Below are 19,874 nucleotides of genomic sequence, written 5' to 3' on the forward strand. Positions count from 1 at the left end.
GTGGTGGCAGCACCCGCGGCGGGAAGCTGCTCACTGCCCCCCCCCGGGCGCCGGAGCCTCGCGTACGGACCTGCGGGGGGGCGGGCGGGGCTGCCCGCCTCGCCCCGCCCCGCCCCGTCCCGTCCCGCCCCGGAAGGGAGCGCCCACCGCCAGTGGCCCTCGCTTGCCTCCCGCCATGGCCGCCGCCGCCGCCATTTGGCGCTACCGCGGGGACCCCGAGGCAGAGCAGCCGGCGGTGCTGGGTGAGGCGGGGGACGGGGCGGCGCTGGACTGGGCCAGGGGGCGCGGCGGGTCGGGCGGCGGCCGCGGACGGGAGCGGGGCGGGGGGCGCCGCCCGGGCTCACGGCCTTTCCCCGCTGCCTTGCAGTGCAGTTCTCCAACGGCAGGCTGCGGCGGTCCGACTCCATGCGGTTCACCGTCTACCGGAACAGGGACACGGCCCATCCCCGGAAGAAGCACCGGAGGATCCTGGTAAGGGCCCGCCCGGGGAGCGCGCGCCGGCGGCCGCCTGCAGCCGGTCCTCGTGTTTGTGGCGCCGGCGGCTGCGGTGACGGCGGCCGCGGGAGCCCGGAGCTGCGCCTGCCCCGAAACGGGCCGCGGCGGCGGGTGCAGCTCTGACGCCATCCACTCGCCGTGCCTGCGCCATGGCTCGCCGTGTAACAGGGAGTGCTCCGCCGTAGCCTGGGCAGCCGCAGGGAGCGGAGCGTGTGGAGGCTGCAGTGCTGCGGCCTCCGTTGGAGATGGGAGTGAGCTGCAGCCGGACCCGTGCCGAGGACGCACGAGTCATTCCCACCTCGGCAGCTAGTGCAGGGTGTTCACCCTTTTTTCCCCTTATGGCTGTGGTCATGGCAGCTCCTGCAAGTAGGAACTAGAAACCTCGGTCAAACACACCGTCCCTGTGGTCCCGTTTCGGGGAGACTGCTGTTTCTTTCCAGGCTCCTGCCTGCTGCCCTACTCCAGGTGCTCTCGTTGCCATATAGTGAGCAAGACTCAGAAAATCTGCATGGAGCTTTGCTTTGTAGCAATTTTAAAAAAAAATAATCAGAGTTTAGCCCCAGCCGGTGAGAGAGAGAGAACTGTTTTCCAAATTTCACAGATCTCTGGGATTTCAGAGGAAGCTCTGGTTCTTCCATGGGCTGCTAGCACAGTGGTGGTGGGTGTGATGGGGGTGGCAGAACAGGGAGGCACTTAACGTTCGGGAAAGACCTGCGTAGGGATGGGCAGGGGGAGAGCCATTCCCTTACCTTGTAGAGCGCTCTGTGCTGGCAGGCCAGGCTCCCTGCTGAGGCCTCCTGCACTTCTGTGGAGACCCATGAAGTGTCCTTGGACCCCGGAGAAGCGGGTGTGGGTCCTGCAGCCCTGCTGAGTCTTGGGGCATGGTGGTTTCTGTGGAGGGTGTCAGGATCAGACCGTGCCCTCTCGGGCTTGGCATTGCGGGTTGACGCTTGGGACAGAAGGGAATCTGAATAATGCAATTTGGGACATTTTGATGAACGATATTAAGAGTGACATATGAGAGTTAGTAACCTTTCCATCAGAACTGCATACGTGCCTCTTTGAAAAATTTTGATTGATACATGGTTGCGTATTCTCAGGCAAAAGTTGATTTACTTAAGTTGTGTGTGCTCGTGATTTATTTTAATAACCTAAAGGCAACTAATGTTTGAAAATTAAAAGCTGTTACTTAACAACTAGTCAGGTCCAATTGATCACAAAATCTGTTCTGTTATGTTTACACAGTGAATGCTGGATGCACGCCTGCAGAGCTGTGATCTTATTGGCATCACAGAGACGTGGTGGAATGGCTCCTATGACTGGAGCGTTGGAACAGAAGGATACAGGCTCTTTAGGAAGGACAGGCAGGGGAGATGAGGAGGTGGTGTTGCCCTTTATGTCAGTGACCAGCGGGAGTGCATGGAGCTCCGCCTGGGAATGGATGAGGGGCCGACCAAGAGCTTATGTGTCAGGATTAAAGGGATGGCAGGGACAGGTAACCTTATAGTGGGGATCTGCTACTGGCCACCTGACCAGGAAGACCGAGTGGGTGAGGCCCTCTATAGACAGGTAGGAGCAGCCTCATGTTCACAAGCCCTGGTCCTCATGAGGGACTTCAGCCACCCCGATATCTGTTGGAGGGACAACACAGCAGGACATAAGCAATCTGGGAGGTTCCTGGAATGCGTTGATAATAACTTCCTTCTCCAAGTGATAGAGGAGTCAACAAAAAGAGGTGCTATGCTGGACCTTGTTCTCACCAACAAGGAGGGGCTCATGGGGAACGTGAAGCTCAAGGGCAGCCTTGGCTGCAGTTACCATGAAATGGTGGAGTTCAAGATCCTTAGGGAACTGAGGAGGGCGCACAGCAAGCTCACTACCCTGCACTTCAGGAGAGCAGACTTTGGCCTCTTCAGGGATCTGCTTGGTAGAGTACCATGGGATAAAGTCCTGGAGGGAAGAGGGGCCCAGGAAAGCTGGTTAATATTCAAGGATCACCTCCTCCAAGCTCAGGAGCGATGCATCCCAACAAAGATGAAGTCAGGCAAGAATGCCAGGAGGCCTGCATGGATGAACAAGGAGCTCCTGGAGAAACTGAAACACAAAAAGGAAGCCTACAGAGGGTGGAAGCAAGTACAGGTAGCCTGGGAGGAATACAGAGAAATTGTCTGAGCAGCCAGGGATCAGGTTAGGAAAACTAAAGCCGTGATAGAATTAAATCTGGCCAGGGATGTCAAGGGCAACCAGGAAAGCTTCTATAGGTACATCAGTGATAAAAGCAAGACTAGGGAAAATGTGAGCCCTGTCCGGAAGGAAATGGGAGACCTGGTTACCTGGGATATGGAGAAGGCTGAGGTACACAATCACTTTTTTGCCTCAGTCTTCACCGGCAAGTGCTCAAGCCATACTGCCGAAATTGCAGAAGGCAAAAGCAGGGACTGGGAAAATGAAGAACCGCCCACTGTAGGAGATCAGGTTCAAGACCATCTAAGGAACCTGAAGGTGCACAAGTCCACAGGACCTCATGAGATACATCTGTAGGTCCTGAGGGAACTGGCAGATGAAGTTGCCAAGTCACTGTCCATCATATTTGAGAAGTTGTGTCAGTCCAGTGATGTTCCCACTGACTGGAAAAGGGGAAACATAACCCCCGTTTTTAAAAAGGGAAGAAAGGAAGACCAGGGGAACTACAGGCCAGTGAGTCTCACCTCTGTGCCCAGCAAGATCATGGAGCAGATCATCCTGGAAACTGTGCTAAGGCACATGGAAAATAAGGAGGTGATTGGTGGCAGCCACTGTGGCTTCACTAAAGCCAAATCGTGCCTGACAAATTCGGTGGCCTTCTACGACAGGGTTAGAGCGTTGGTGGATAAGAGAAGAGCAACTGACGTCATCTGCCTGGACTTGTGAAAAGCATTTGATGGGTGGACCACTCGGTGGATAAGGAATTGACTGGATGGTGACACTCTAAGGGTTGCTGTCAGTGGCTTGATCTCCAGGTGGAGACTGGTGACAAGTGGCATTTCTCAGGGGTCAGTATTGGGACTGGCACTGTTTAACATCTTTGTCAGTGACGTGGACAGTGGGATTGAGTGCACTCTCATCAAGTTTGCTGATGACACCAAGCTCTGTGGTGTGGTCAACACACTGGAGGGAAGGGATACCATCCAGAACGACCTTGACAGGCTTGAGAGGTGGGCCCATGCAAACCTCATGAAGTTCAACAAGGCCAACTGCAAGGTCCTGCACATGGGTCGGCGCAATCCCAAGCAGAAATACAGGCTGGGCGGAGAATGGATTGAGAGCAGCCCTGAGGAGGAGGACTTGGGGGTGTTGGTTGATGAGAAGGTCAGCATGTCTTGGCAATGTGCACTTGCAGCCCAGAAGGCCAACCATCTCCTGGGCCGCATCAAAAGAAGCGTGACCAGCAGTCGAGGGAGGTGATTCTCCCCCTCTACTCTGCTCTGGTGAGACCCCATCTGGAGTACTGCGTCCAGCTCTGGGGCCCCCAACATAAGAAGGACGTGGACCTGTTGGAGCAAGTCCAGAGGAGGGCCACAAAGATGATCAGAGGGCTGGAGCACCTCTCCTATGAAGGCAGGCTGAGAGAGTTGGGGTTGTTCAGCCTGGAGAAGAGAAGGCTCCGGGGAGACCTTATAGCAGCCTTCCAGTACCTGCAGGGGCTCTACAAGCAAGCTGGAGAGGGACTCTTTACAAGGGCATGTAGTGATAGGACAAGCGGTAATGGCTTTAAAGTGAAAGAGGGTAGATTTAGATTAGATATAAGGAGGAAATTCTTCACTATGAGCATGGTGAGGCACTAGAACAGGTTGCCCAGAGAAGTTGTGAATGCCCCATCCCTGCAAGTGTTCAAGGCCAGGTTGGATGGGGCTTTGAGAAACCTGGTCTAGTGGAAGGTGTCCCTGCCCATGGCAGGGGGGTTGGAACTAGATGATCTTCAAGGTGCCTTCCAACCCAAACCATTCTATGATTTTCCAAAGTTGTTGTTAAATTACATTACAAGGAGATTTCTATTTCTTTCAGTGAAAAGAGAACCAAGCTTAAAGTCAGAAGGTGCTTTCCGCTGCTATTAAGTTTTACAGCTGCTTACATGCATGATTCACTCAAGAAATAAATGACTTTTCAGCCAAAATCATCAGGGGAAATATACTACAGTATAGTAGAGACACAAACATTTTGAAATACATTTAGGTGGTTGAGCCATTCCTGGTAGTGCTAGCTCTTTTTTTTCAGTCAGTGAATTGCAGTCACTTGGCAGTACTAGAGGTTTAAATGGATCATTGAAAATTACATTTTAAGCTGAGTTCCTCTTGTAGCGGTGGCTCTGCCCAATGTGTGCCTTGGGCCCCAGCAGAAATCTATAAGGTTTGTCCTGGCTGGAAGCTTAGAGACACTTTGAGCAACTTTATTAAGGACCCTAAAGCATTGGAAATGGTGTCTTAAATTGACTGGCAGAGAGGCCTGATCTCTTTTCACTAGTGGCTTTGTGAGTAAACCCAGTTTCTTTCACAAACTGTTGCTTCTGGATTAAAGTACGGTGGTCAGCCTAGCGAGGCACTTTAACTGTGGTGACACCCAAGTTTGCTACACTGATAAACTCTAAATTACGATTCCCGTGATTTCTTTGCAATGGTTCCTCATCTTCTGGCCCAGTGAAAGCTGAGGTAGAATTATATATCATAGGTAGTTTCAGCTTCAAGAAATGTTGTCTGTCTTTTAAAGATTCTGACCTGATGCAAAATGTACCCAAAATAGGCAAAATGAAGTTTGCCTATGTGTGACTAGTGTCTGATGCCTGGGAATATAGAGCTTTGTGGCACCAGGGAAAAGTAAGCGGATGCAGAGAAGATTTTTCACAGCCCTGTGTTCAAACCCTGTTTTTCTTTGTTTTTCAGGTCTCAGAAACTGAAAGGCTTTCATATGTCGGGAATAACTTCGGCAGCGGAGTTATGAAATGTAACTCCCTATGCAGGTATGGGTTGCTGACAAAATGGGTGCAGGAATGTGGAGGTGGAATCGGAGGAATTGCTCAGATAAAGTTTCTGGTAGCTTTCCTTAAATTGCTCAGAAGTTCCCACTGAGGCCATGATTTGAATCAAGAGGATTTTGACGGGAGACTCCAGCACCTGCAGCTGCATTGTTTGTGCACATTATGTCCCTTTGGAAGGTGTGATGTTACATACAAATACACTGTGTTTGAAAATGTCTTGTGAAGGAAGAGATGAGGAGGTGATTTGATGTAGCTGAAACCTGGGAATAAACAGCTTTGTTATTAAGAAATTAAGATTAAGAAATCGCCAAGATCATCTTCTGCTGCCCGGGAAACCCCTGGGTCATTAATCACCATTTAACTTCAGAGTCCCAGCACAATGCTACTATGTGAACTAATAAGCTGTCTGTGCCATGCACTGTAAAAGGAAGTGTTGGTGAAATCACCAGCCTTTACATGTCCTGGTTTAAGAATATGACCTTTGTAGCATTGGGGCAGATCCCACTGGCCTCCTAAGAAGTACTCTGTATGTGAGATCTTTCTCGTTCTCACAATAGAACCACCAAATGGGTGGAAAGCCAATGTGAAATAATCTTGCCTTGTTATACCCAAAGGTGTTTCTTTTCTCCTTTGATGCATATTACTGCTCCTACTAGCCTATACAACGCTGAAATGCATATAATATGCATGTCAGGCTCTTGGTACCAAATGCTCTGCTCCGTAGATCCACTCCAGTTGCCATGCGTGGTTTGCTTACGTAGCTCATGTCTTCTCTAGTTGCACTGCACTGACCTGATTGTGTCTGACTAGTTAAAGTACAGGTGGGGTGAGGGAGTGAAGAGTAAACTGAGTTGTATAAAACTGTTAGGAAGAGGAGGTGCTTTCAGGTGTTAGTGCCCTGGAGGTCCTATGTTCTGAATAAGACTTGACATTAGGGAGCATTTCTTTACAGAGAGGGTGGTCAAACACTGGAACAGGCTTCCTAGAGGTGGTCGGTGCCCCGTGCCTGTCAGTATTTAAGAGGCATTTGGACAATGCCCTCAATAATTTGCTTTAACTTTTGGTCAGCCCTGAATTGGTCAGGCAGTTGGACTAGATGATCATTGTAGGTCCCTTCCAACTAGAATACTCTATTCTGTTCTATAATTCTGTAAAAGGAACTGGTTTCACCTCTGTAAATAGGCCGTCAAAACATGCTAATACTAATCTTTGTCCTCCTTTCTGAGAAGCGAAACCAGGAGAGTTGGACCTTCAGATGTAACAGTCTTCAGTTTAATATGGTGTAGCTGAAAAAAGGCACAAAGGGGCTTTTTCTTCTTGAGTTTGGAGAGGTAAATTTAGTTTAATGAATATGTATGATATAGGTATCAATGCAGGATTATTTCTAGGCAGATTTAGTGCTCTGATATCTGAAAACCACATCACTGATTAAGAGATGGATTTAGTGGCCTAAGTGGTTCTTGCCTGCACCTCTGGAGATCCTGAGCTATGGAAACTTAACGAGGCAAGCTAACTGCTGATATACATTCAGCTTCAAGTATTAGCTTTGCAGTAGGTGTGCACAGGCCTCAGGATCTCTAGAGATGCAAGCAAGAATCAATTAAGTCATTTCTTGCTTTTCTTTCAAGTTTTCCCACCCTATCCTTTTGTCCCTTTGCTCCCACATCTGCTTCAGCTGCATGTATGACTTTCCTCCAGTGGATCCATTCCCATAGCTCTTGGCAGCTGTCAGCCTAAAACTGTTTGCACTCACAACTGCTAATGTGGGTAAAACAGGGAGCAGAGACCACCTCTGAGCAAATATCCCAGTTTATTCTGAGTGGAAAGTCAATGAATTGTCTGCCAAACCTTTGGGCTTCCTGAGATGGGAGGAACTGCCCAGAGATGCTTTCTGGCCAGTGCAGTGCCGTGATTCCCTCTGTACTCGGGCAGCTCCTCTGAGAGCAGTTGCATAGAGAGTATTGCTCCCACTGCAACAAGCAGCCTGTTGTGCAAGCAGGTTTTGTCTTCAGAAAGCGCGTCCTGAATTTTAGGAAGACATGTTATGGAGCAGAGCAAGTTCAGGCACCAGTCAGAAGGGATCACGTGGAATGAATTCTTCTGGCTGGATAAGAAACTGGTGCAGTCAATACCCTCATCAGCTTCAGCCATACATACAGGTGACATACAGCCTGTTCCTGGTGGGTCATGAGACATGGTGAGGAGCAGCACAAACCATTTGGGCTTGCCCCTCTGAAATGGATGAAAAGGAATTTACCTAAGAGAAATTATCCTATTTTAGAGACAGCAAAGTCACATTTCTGAGAAGCCCTGAGGACTTAAGATGACTTGTACTAAGCAGAGAACTGGCCACAGGGAACCCAAGTTTTAAAAACACAGGACATTGTCTAGAAGCACTGAGAAACCAAGGGTCCTGACACATCAAAAAAGACAAAAGAGAATAGCAGCTAGCACTCTGGCACCTAGGCTTTGTCAGTGCATTTTGGAGTTTATTTAGTTGTCTTAAGACTTCTACATTTACTCAGAGCAACAAGTCTATTTTGTGTATATACATATATTTAATATATATAATTTTTATAAAAATGTTATATATATTTATTTTTATATTTTATATTTTGTGTATATTATATCTATTTTTATATATGTATACATATGTAGTGCATGCCTTGGAGGTACCTTGTTTTGTTGTGACATTCTGAATGTGCTTGGGAAACTTGTATTTGCAAAAGAATTGGCAGGGGATGGGGAATACACATGGCTCTGTACCAAGTATTTTAAAACATCACTTCCACTAGACTGTCTCTCGCTAATCACTCGCCCCTGTTCTTCTCAGGTATTTTGTTGGTGTGTTAAACAAGGACTCTGGGCAAATGGAAGTCTATAATGCTGAAATATTCAACATGCAGCCCTTGCTGTCAGGTAGGAAGATACCGTGTTTAACCCCAGCACCAGGGTCACAGCATTCTAGACCTATTTATGCATTCAGCTATTGACTGCTTGGTTGCTGACAGCAGTGCTCTCTGTTGTCTCCCTGGCTGCTCTTTCTTCCTCATTTCTGCCTTATTCCCTCAGCATGGAGGAAGGAGGATACATTACACTCTCGTTCTAAGGCACTGCATGATGTGAAAAATGGAGAGAGAAGGAAGCAAGGTGAAAATCAGGGTGGAAGTTAAGCAGAGAGTGTTACAGGTGGGAGGGTGGAAGTGCTGGAGTCAGTAACAAAGTTGTCACTGTTGAGAATAAGGGCAGCCTTGTCTAGGTATGCTCTGCTGAGGGAAGCCTGGAAATTGTCAGGTCAAGAGACTGGATCACTGAAAAGCAAAAGAGCTTTTCTTCAGCGGAACTGCTTTTTGTTACTGAACCCAGGAGGATAACCCAAAGAATGTAGTTTTTTTGGAGCTTTTTTCCCCTGTGCAGTTGGACCTGGGTATTGCTGCAATCCATGCATTACGCTCATAGACTTTTAGCAAAAATTGCCTGCCTGTCCTTTTTTGTTCTAGGTACATACTCCTATATTCAGTGTGTTCTTTAATTGACAAAGTCCTGTGGAGGAAATTTGAAGTGTTGTGCCAAGTCTTTCAGTAATGGATTAGAGCTAAAGGGATACCAAATATATATGCTGTCCTGGCTGCTGCAAGCCAAGCATACTAACTTTTGTTCTTTTATAGATAACTTAATACCTGATGATATGAAGGATTATCAGAATAAGTCCTACAGGGAGAAGGTAAAGTTGAAACCCCCTGTCATATTGTACTGTGATTATCCAGCTAACAGTGGCAGATGATACTTGTCTGAGACTGTGATGTTTGATTTACTGCAGGGTAAACCTGTGCAGGTTCAGCACTCTCCCTCTGCCTTGGAGGTCTATGAGACAGCGTGTTATTAGTGCCTAACTCGGCAGCATTTTCATAATTATTTCAGACTTGATTACAATCCCAGTTACTTCCTGCCCCCTTGCAGATCAGTGCTTGTTGTATGGTTGGGTTGTGCCCAGTGAAACGTTTGAAGTTTTCTTAGAGAATGTCAATGTCGAACAAGTGGTGGTTAGCTGAGTTTTCCTCTTAGATGCAAAGTGTCTTCAGTTCAGCAGTGTGTTTTAATTTGCTTCTGTCTTGCACAGATGGATTTGTGCATTGAGGCCTTTGGTACCAGCAAGCAGAAGCGAGCTCTCAGCTCTCGGCGAATGAATGCAGTGGGCAATGATATTCTGAATACTGCTGTGACAAAAGCAGCAGCAAACATTATAGAGGCAAAGGGAGTAACAGGTAAGAATATTGTCTCAAGGTTTAATGAAGATAATCAGAAGTGCCTTTTTCAGTCTGTTCCTTGCCAAGTGTGGTAGGAAGAAGAAAGGGGTTTTCTTCAAGTGACCAAGGAAGCAGCTGGTCTAACAGCTGACAATGGCACATGTGGAGGAAGTCACAGATCTTTCTGGTGGAAAAGCAACTGCTTCCTTCTGATCCTGCTAGACTTACTGGGGGAGTTGCCTGAATGAGGGAAGGTCCCTGTGGCATCAGTGTCTGTCCCTGCCCATTTCTGGGAGCTTTTCTGGGAGTCCCTGGCTATCAGTTTACTGGGATAAAGGCAGTACATTCACCTGGTCTGAACTGAGATGCTGAATGTTCATTAAGGTGAACTGTACCCTGGCTTCACAGTGGCATGTCTATGGAAAATGGTCCGTGCCTTAAACTAGGTCACAGCCCCATCAAGTGCATCCCCAGTGCTGTTGTGAGCCAGGCTGATGGACTTAGGCTTCTTCTATGGAGGAGCCTGCAGCAGAGAGGACTCTGCCATGGCCTTAGTTATTGTCACTACTGCAGGGGAAGTTCACTCTCCAAAGCATCACACTGAGGTGATGTTTCAAGGAGAGTTGATAACCCTGCTATTGAGTGCTGGTGAGGCTGCATCTGTATTATGTTGTTCAGCCTGTGCCACGCCCCTGTGCACCCGCCCTGATCAAGAAGGAGGTGGAGAAATGACAAAGGAGTCATGGCAGGGCAACAAGAACGGGCAGGGTCCTGGAGCACACAGCTGACAAGGAGAGGCAGAGGGAGCTAGGCTTGGTTAGTCTGGCAAAGAGGAGGCCAAGGAGGATCTAACAACAGCCCACGGCTATCTGAAGGGCAGTTGGAGCCAAACCCTTCTCAGCAGTGCCAACAAGCACAAGTTGCACTGGTCCCTGGACTTTGGGAGGTCTATGTGGGAGACTGGGGGAACCTTCTTGCCTTGGAGGGTGGTGCAGCCCTGGAACAGGTCACAGAGCAGTGTGGAGTCCCCATCCATGGGGGCTTCCAAGCTTTGGCAGGACAAAGCCAGGGCTGCCCTGATCTAGTGCTGTAGACGGTCCTACTCTGAGCAGGAGGTTGGACAGGAGACCTCCAGAGCTCCTTTCCACCAGCACTTCTGGGATTCTGAGTTTCATTGGCTATAAATAGGAGAGATGTCTGTTGACTGTAGAACCTGTCAGCTCTCATCTCTTGTGTTCCAGGTTGGATATTGACTGTGCTCTCAGAGCTGCTTTGTGCCAAATGGATGTCCAATGGAACCCAGGGTGCCAAAACAATATTCTGTCCACCCAGCGTGCAAGAGGTGCAGCAGCAGCAACCAGTTCGTCTTGGTGCACTTCTTTCCTAGATTTTTCTCTAGTCTGGAGTGGCTTTTCTAAATTTAAAGGCGCAGAAAGTTCTTGGCAGAAGTGATGACACCAGCCTAAAACCCAACATGCTCACTACCATAGCAGGCATATCAGAAGCTCTCGGCCTTTTGTGCCTACTGGAATGCTTTCTGTACAGTCAGCACCTACATGTGGTAGTAATGAAACAAAATAAGGAAAAGGCTACAGCTCTACCTACTACTGTCCCAAGTGAGATAAACTGAACTGGAGTTTTAAACCTTTAAAACTCCAGCTGTGACTAAACTGGTGTTGACCCAAGAACTACCATTGAGTAGACTTGTGTTTAAAGGAAGGATTTCAGTTATAGTCATGTTCTCTGTAGTTTTGTTTGCATGGTCCAAATACTCTTGTCTTTTCTGCTTCCCTCCAAAGCTTTGATCCAGGATGTGGCCCAAGATGATGTACAGAACGTCTCCATCTTCCTCCCACCGTGTAATGAAGATGCTGACAAACCGGAAAATGTTTACAAGTTTGAGGACAGTATCTTTTTCTGTGGCAGAGTGGTTTCCCACACCTGTAAGCCTTGATGTCAGTGGTCCGGCATGTGGGAGTGAGTGCTGCCAGGCATGTGAATGAGCCAAGCCTTCTCCCCTCACAAGCCAAAAGCTGAGAGCGGAGACATGCTGTGTTGAGATTTTTGGGCCTGCAAGTCCTATATCCTGCTTCTTTCTTACAGAGAGCAGGATGCTGTGCTTCCCTGTTGGCAGCAGTCGACTGGGAATAGTGATGAGGTCAGCCATGCAGAAGTGACTTGTGTTCGAGCCACAGTCCTTTAGAGACCTTTATTAGTGGCCAGCTTCCTAGTCTTGTCATTAAGTCCTGCCTATTTATAATTTCCTTCCCTCCTTCCCTGCCCCACACCTCCTAAAGCAAGAGTGAATAGAGCTTATCTCACTGCAGGCTGTTCAGACCAGAAGGGAGAGCAAAAGCATGCTTGTTCTTTTCTTTAAAATCCTTCCAGTTCTGTCCCCAGCAGAGTATGAAGCATTGTGCGTTCCAGCAGCAGTCTTTGTTAACATCACTCCAGAAGAAATCACCAAGAAAACAGAAGATAAAAGGTAATGCTGCTGCAAACAGCCTTGTTATAGTTGAGGTGCGCCCTGTGAAACTGTAGTTTTCCTATGGGGCAGGATGGCTACTGCTGCCAGCTCCACAATACCCAGGCTGATCTTTTCAGTGCAGAGGGAGGACATTTTGTCCAAGCACAACTGAGTAACACCTACCTTGGGGAATGTGGGGTATAGTTTTACAGGTGAGGAAGTTGTGTGCACAGCAGCATGGCTGCCCTTTGAGGAACTGTTTGCAGAGGAAGAGAGTGGAGAAATCTGAGTGGGGTCTGAAGGCAGGTGCCTAGAAGGGGGACCACAGAGCTGTGCTGAGCACGGTATGCCTGTGGCTGGGCACTGTCCCAGCCAAGTACTGACTTGCTGTGGAAGTTGCTGTGGCTTGGCAAGCTAACATGGATGTACACTTGGAGGTGTTAAGCCCTTGTGCTGAGCAGCTGAAGTGAGCAGGAAAAGCACCTCACTCCCTGTGCTTCCCGTCTGCCTGTGCCAGAGTAGAAGTGTGTCTGTGCGCCATGTTGAGAGCCTGCAGTTTCTGCAGTGCAGAGACCCTCTTAGTAGCTGCACGCTGAAAAGGGCTGGTTGCAAGTGGTGTGCTCGCAAAGCAGCTGCCTGGGCTATCCTTTATAGGTGTCCAGGGAACTGTTCTCAAACAGCTGAGCATTGAAGTTACAGGTGTGTCCTGTCTTCCTGTCGATGTAAACTGGTTCCTGGTTCTTTGAGCCTCATCTTCCTCCTCTTTCTCCTTCAGCCATTGCTCCTTTGTTTTAGAGGAGCTGAAGTTCCTGCCTGCTGATGAGAAGAGCAGAGATCACAAAGCCCGATGCCTCTGGTTTCTGGACACCCTTATTAAGTTCAGCTACCTGAAAGTGATCAAGAAGAAGCGTAAGAGAGTTTTCAGCTCCTCTACTTTTAAGCTACCTGCTGAGACTTGGTTTGTAATTACTGCAGTAGAAAACAGTAAAGCTGCCCAGAATGAACTGTGATCAAACAGCTAGCTGTGGCAGTTGCTTTCAGCCTGTTTCATGCTGACGTTGAGGATCTCTGTGTTGTTGAGGGTTGTTAGATCTGCATCTGCTGGGAGATGTATGTCTAATCCTTGTCAGTCCCTTTGTAACTGCCATGCATCAGGATGGCACCATGAGATCCTCTTGGTAGGAGACATGGTAGCTTAGATTGGAAATTTTTAGATTCTTTCTAGTTTATCGGTAGTTCTGTACTTAAAAACATGTTTTATATTTTCATACTTTGGTCCTAAGCCAAGAGTCTGGAAACTATCAGCTGTCTCACTCATCCAGCCTCCATATTCCAGGTGCAAGAGGTATACAGTACACAATACATCTTCCATATGTCCTTTTGTGCTTTTGAGAATATTTTCATCATCCTTTGCTTATTAGCTCAATGTGTGGATCACAGTGACCACACCTCTGTTGTCTTCAGGATCTTTCTTTTAAAATGGCAGGAACTGCTGTTCTCAAAAGCACTGCACAAAATATCTTGGTTGAGATTTTCAAGACTTGCCATCTTCCATAGAACTTGTGTATCCGAGTCTCCTTGTCAGTGCTGAAAATGTCTTTATTAGCATTTTCAATGGCAGGGGTGTGATGGAGGAAGAAATGGCAAGCCTGTGTGTAAATATATTCCTGCATTGCTGGAGACACAGGAGTCACCCTGCAGGACTTAGTCAAGGAGGATGTGGAAATCCCTAGTCTTGGTGCTAATAGGAATTTGTTAGTGTGGTTTCAGTTTTAATAATATTTTGTGACAGGACTATCTATTAAAAGAAATACATGCATAGGCACACATGCACGCATTTTAGATTGTGTAGTATTGAAGTGGGAGATCCCATTTGTAAAGAAAATAAAAGCTGTTAGGAGCCTCTCTCTGACTGGAAAAATTATGAGACCTAGAAATCAAGTTCCCAGGTTCCTTTTAGGTTCTCTGTGTCTGGGAAGAGATGATAAATGTCGTGGTAATAAATGCACTATTATGATAGCTGGAGATGGGCAGTACAAGGAAGAGTATGTGTTTCTCATTCCATTGCAAAACCCCTTTCTGTCCTAGATCCAATGGGTCCTGAATGCCCACACATCATTAGCAGGAAACTCATGAAGAATTTCACTTCACTGACCTACAACAATGGCAGGTAAGGAACTATGTTTGCTTTGATGTTCTTGAGGCAGAGATATGGCAGAGTTCAGCTTGAAGGGCCATGGACACATTATCAGGAAACCTTCTACCAAAATGGAAGATGGCAGTAGCTTCTCTTGCTTCACACCCCTGGCCCTGTAGACCATTGGGTCGTGGCTGGTGATAGTCCATTTTAGACAGTGTAGGTCTAAACCGTGACTGGGAGAAGCAGCATCATGTGTGCGAAAGCAAGCCTGCACCTGTGGATTTAGCTAGTGTGACCAAATGGGGTGCCCAGCCGCCTGCCTGACCATTTCTGGATGCAGGATGGCAGAATGGGTGCTTGCTTTGCAGCTGACTCTCAACTGTGCAGCTAAGTGCAGCTGTCTGCTCGTACATTTTCACTGTGAACTAAGGCAGCTGACAGGTGAACGCGTCGGCTCTTCCACCATCCCAGAGTGGGTCAGAACAGAGGTAGTGCAGTGGCTGAATAATGGTGCTTTTTTTTTTACACTCACATAGTTTAATTAGTGTACCGGGCACTTGTACATGAACCTAGACCTGACTTGACTTATTTGGATTCTCCATTGAAACCTACACAGACAAAACTGCATAAAGATTTGCACTGGTTAACTCATGCTGGGCTGAGACCCATGCCATTCACCCATATGTATGCAGGCCAAAGAGTTCTGCCTAAGCTTTGCCCAGGTATTGCCCTGCCAGCGGTGACAAAGTTTGGTGTAGTAAGGTAGGGTCTGGTCCTGCCATGGAGGTTTGCCAGGAGAAGCTACCACCCCACAACTGGAGCAGAGGCTGGGAAGCAACTGCAAGGACCTTTCCAGCAATGTCAGAGCCACTTGTGTGGTGCTGAGTGCTGTCTCACTGCAGGGAGCACCTTGGGCAGCTGTTGGAGGCTGCCGTTGACCAGGTGGCCCTTGGCGGCAACCTTAAGAAGGATGGCACTTACAATTAAGCAGTTATAAATCTGGATAAACATTTTCAGCAATCCTGTTGCTGAAATGCAGGCAGGAGTGAATAGTATCCTCACTCTTGCCACAGTGCATTCCCCAAACTTGGGAAACCAACAGCCTCTCTCCCTAGAAGGGGCATAATGCTGATGCTCAGCTATTGCACAGCTGCACTGCCACCGTTAATCTGACACGAGCAGACAATTTGAGTCCAAATGGGCCAGCTTTTGCCTGAAGACTCAAACCAGTGATGAGCAGTCAAATGCTCCCAGAGGACTGCCAGCCAGGTATAGGCTTTGTGTGGATTGTGTATTTGAGGTGCCATTAGTATTTACACTGAATACTCTCAGAACAGCTTCCCTTTGCTTTCCTCTTGCAAGGGACCAGCCTCCTAAAGTGCCGTTGGTTGGTGATTTTGTCAAGGCTGCATAATGATAAACAACCCCAGGGGCCTGCACTTCTGATCAGAAACAGGCATATGAAGAGGACAAAGAAGCCTGTTAGGCCCCTGTGATCAGAGGTCTCTGTTGCTTTGAGCTCTTTTTTGGTATCTAGGAAAAGTTAGTCATGTCTAACTGGGGCTCCAGTTCTGTCTGCACGCCATGGGAGTTGTGTTTTGGGTTCACTGACACTCCACATCTCATGTGTTCTCCCTCTTGCCATGCAGTGTCCAGAATTTAATCTCTGCATCAATGAAGGCTAAAATCACAGCATACGTCATTGCATTGGCTTTGCACATTAACAACTTCCAAACAGACCTCACCATCCTGCAGAATGACATGAAGCTCCAAGAAAGCAGGTGAGTCGTCGTGTTCATTCATACCTGCTGAGATATGCTGTGATCATCCTAGAAAGACCCCCCGGGGAGAGAGCTCTGGAGCCTCTTTGGCACCTGGGTAGTACAGTGATACCTGCTAGTGAGTTCCTTTTGTTGTAATCGGACTCTGTCTTTTATGACTGTGTTGAAGCTTTATTTTGAAGCCCTGATGCTCGTAAAGGAGGGTGGTTATATGTCTCAAACTTTGAAAGGGCGCTTGTCGCAAAGAGGTCCTCAGGTGCATCAAGAGGCTCTTCAGCTATTCTGTGGGGAAGAAAACTGAGGCAGGCAGCACCAAAATGGGCAGCTGGGGCAGATTCTAGGGCAAGACCTATCCACTGCCACCCAGCCCCGTTTCTTGCCTGACAAATCACATCACTCTTTATCTTCCTGTCCTCTGTGCCCCTTCTTCCTGCAGAGCTCCAATCCCTGTTAGGTACCAGTCTGGGTGTAAGTGCAGGTTTGCAGCTGCAACAGGAAAACTAGAAACAGGGATTTTTTTCTCACAATCATATGGTGAGCATATAGTTGATGTTTACATGGAGGAATCTCAGGCCCCTGAAATTTACCTGCTCTGGGCTTGGCACTGCGGAGATTGTTTTTGTTTCTGAATTACTGATGGGCTTGGGGACTTTGCAGCAAAGCATCACAGGGAGGTTGTAGGCAGAACTGCTGGCCATAGCATCTGAAATAAGGATTTGCCAAATCAGGGTTAGTGAAGGTGAATGGGTAGAAAACAGCTTGCAGAATAAGTTTCAGGGCAAACAACCCTTGCTGTGTTAGCTTTTGGGGGCAGTTCTTGAGATTTTAATTTTCCATGGAAGAATACAGAAGTGTTGTGGCCTCCTGTTAGCTGCAAGACCTGCTTTTCCCAGCAGGTGTCAGCCGGAGCCTGCTGCCAGCTCCTCCGGCTCTGGGAGCTGTTGGTGCTGTACTGTCTCTGGCCCCTGCAGAATAAATCAGGAATTGAGCAGTTCCGATCAGCCAGTCCACTGTGCTTGCCGGGAAGTCTCCCAGCAAGCAGACATCTGCTCAGCAAGCAGCTTGTTAACGCTGTCTGGGCAGGGATCTGGTGGCCCCACTGGTGACTGTTTAGCCATGCTCATTAGTATCTCCTTCCCACCCTGTCGTGTTCTGTGGGCAATGGTGACACCAAGGACATGTCCTTCCTAACTCGGTCACATTGGTCTTTCTTAACAGCATTGCTTAGAGGTCATGCAGCTGCAGAAGGACACAAACCCTTCACTGCAACTGAGAAAAACGTTGTGAACTATCCTGGGGTTTCTGGCTGAGGGATGTAATGTTAAGGTTTGGTAATAACTGAAAGTTATCAGAGCCCTTAGTGACCTCTTGGTTTTGCAAGCTCCCTAGTCAGCCTTGATGCAATGACTTCTGATTTTGTCCCCAGTTATGCTCTTTATTCTTTGATGGTAGTAGTGGGTTTAACAGCAGTGTTTGCTGTTGGTTTCCATCCATTTTTTTCTTTTTTTTTTCCTTTTTGGAGCTAAGCTTTTTAAGGAAGCCATGTTGATTTTCACAGTTGATGCCCAGGTTTTGTTCTTAAGTGCTGTACTGGAGCTGAGAACACAGGGCACAGGATGCTGTTGAGAAAAGGGTGGAGGAGGCTGGGACCTGTTGGAACAATTGGAGAGACATATAGCCCTGAGCCACCTGATGGGGTGATCCTTGTTTGGAGTGGGAGGTTTGACTGACGAACCCTTCCCAACTGAATCTGTTTGAATTTCAAAGATAATAAAGTCATCTGGGAGGATTCTGGGAATTGTGTGTTCTCAGGACCCCAGCTGAGGCTGGGACATTTATTTCCCTGCTAGCTTTCCTTTGGATGCACTTCAGTCTCTCTGTTTGACAAACCTCCAGGTGTGTTTTGGCTTGTGTAGGGTGAAAAGCTTGGACAAGAAGGCGTGTTGCAAACAAGCCCCTCTTCTTGCAGCTAAGGATGCTGAATTTTAGTGGCTAAGAGGAGATGCTCTTGCTGTACTAGATTCCATCCATTGTACCATGAACAGGAGATGAGTGCACTGGGAAGCAAACATAGGCTGCCAGCAGCAGCAGCTGAACACAAATAATACCTGCTCTCCTCTTCATAGGGAAATGGAGAGCAGCATTATTTTTTGTCAAGTCAGCTGGCCATTGAGTAAGGCAACATGGGTTTATAATGCTCTCTGTGGTGGCCGTGCACAACTCAGTAGCATTCTGGCCTCCCCAGGAAGGCTCTACCTTGTAGTCTGAATACTTCCAGCTTCTGTCTCCATGGTATCCTTGAGATGCAGAGAACGCATCCTGCTTGCTGATGCCCCCTGGCTTCTCCCCTGAGGCAAAAGGCTGCTGATCTTCTGTGCAGTGTCATGCTACAGAAGACCTGTGCACCCTGCTGACACAGTATTTCTCTGCTGTTTTCCAGGATGATGGACATCGCAAAGGCCATGCGGTTGAAGGTCTCCAAGGCAAAGGGGCTGCCAGGGCTTGAGAATGATCAGAACCACAAGCTGGGCACTCTCTCTCTCCCCTTGCCTGTGCAAAAGGCATCAGGGAACCAACGGAAGCGCAAGAAAATGAACTAAAATGTCTGGGAGGTCTGAGCAGGGGCGAAACAGTTCCTTTCTCAACTGCCATTCTGCACACAAAGCATCATGGGGGTGCTTTTGGCTGTCCAGCACCATGCTGACATCCATGACCCTGCTGAAACCCTGTTTTGAGGCTGGACTGGAACAGATGTTCACCTCATTACACTTCTTTTTTTCTATTTATGTAGAAAAAGCTGTAATAAAACATCCGTCTCTTTTCCTGTCTGTATGAGGGGAGAAGGATGTAGGTTGTGCTGGAGCAAGAGAACATGGTTTGAAACTGTAGGTCCTCCGCTGACTACTGTCTGGTTGGTTCTGGCAGTGACCTGGCAGCTCGTGGCCTGTTTTACCCCTTTTTCCACACATGCAGAGTAAAAAGCATAGAAGAGACAGACTAAGCAAAGCATTACTTACACACAAGTTTGGCTCCATGTATGTTTCTTTCTCTAGAGTTTTGGTGTAATTCTGTACTGAAAAAAGTGTAAAGATGCAACACAGACAAAATTTCTGCCGCTTTCCTTATCCTGGCTTTTTGCCTGGAGGAGGGAGAATTCTGACTTGGAGCTGGTGTCATCTTCAGAAAGGGTGATTAGTTTGAATCCACAGCTGTGGATTTTCAGTCCTTGGGAGAGAGACTTCTGTCTCATCCCACTCGGTGGGTTGCGAGATGGGTGAGTCTTTTGATTCCCTGGGGATTTGGGTACTGACAAAGGCCGATCTCTGCTTGGCAGAGCTGCAGGCCGGTAGAGTCACGACAATGATTCAGAGGAACAGTCAGACTAGCAACTTCATTAACTAGCAAACTAGACAAATGGACAAACTTAACAACCTAGCAAGCTCAGCGAATGAACAGAGGCAATTTGGCAGTGGAGCTATTTTCCAGGCAACCTGTCACAATTCATCCAAAACTCATATGCCCAGATATATATATAGATAGTGGAAGAGTAGGGGAACAGAGAAGATCCTTGGATCCCGTGGTGATGATGACAGACGTGGCAATCCTCCGGTGATGGGCGCGCACCATTCCCTGGGGAAGATGTCTCTTTATACTCTAATCCCTGCCTCAGGTCACGCCCCTGGAGGACTTATGTTGTTCTGATCCTCAAAAGTTCGCAGGCACTGGGGGAGGG

At 48.0% G+C, this 19,874-nt stretch overlaps 1 protein-coding gene across 2 annotated transcripts; it reads left to right on the plus strand.

Annotated features, from left to right (window-relative positions):
• Positions 1–53: 53 nt before the first annotated feature.
• Positions 54–18,973, plus strand: POLR1E (RNA polymerase I subunit E). Of its 2 annotated transcripts, none has more exons than XM_072860868.1 (12): positions 54–242; positions 368–471; positions 5,412–5,488; positions 8,340–8,425; positions 9,175–9,230; positions 9,627–9,771; positions 11,553–11,660; positions 12,142–12,238; positions 12,996–13,129; positions 14,309–14,390; positions 16,010–16,141; positions 18,582–18,973. In XM_072860868.1, exons 1-12 carry the CDS (start codon positions 176–178, stop codon positions 18,739–18,741), a joined length of 1,248 nt encoding a protein of 415 aa, XP_072716969.1. In that variant the 5' UTR covers positions 54–175; the 3' UTR covers positions 18,742–18,973. The 2 variants fall into 2 exon arrangements, with proteins under 2 accessions (XP_072716969.1, XP_072716970.1); XM_072860869.1 differs by having other exon boundaries at positions 118–242; positions 373–471.
• Positions 18,974–19,874: the final 901 nt, after the last annotated feature.

The sequence above is a fragment of the Ciconia boyciana genome, chromosome 4 (genome assembly GCF_034638445.1).
Source record: "Ciconia boyciana chromosome 4, ASM3463844v1, whole genome shotgun sequence".
Classification (NCBI taxonomy): Eukaryota; Metazoa; Chordata; class Aves; order Ciconiiformes; family Ciconiidae; genus Ciconia; species Ciconia boyciana.

Coding starts and splice junctions, on each gene's coding strand:
- POLR1E (XM_072860868.1), top strand. CDS start 176: ATGGCCGCCGCCGCCGCCATTTGGCGCTACCGCGGGGACCCCGAGGCA. Junction 472..5,411: donor AGAAGCACCGGAGGATCCTG/GTAAGGGCCCGC, acceptor TTTGTTTTTCAG/GTCTCAGAAACTGAAAGGCT. Junction 11,661..12,141: donor TGTTTACAAGTTTGAGGACA/GTATCTTTTTCT, acceptor AAATCCTTCCAG/TTCTGTCCCCAGCAGAGTAT.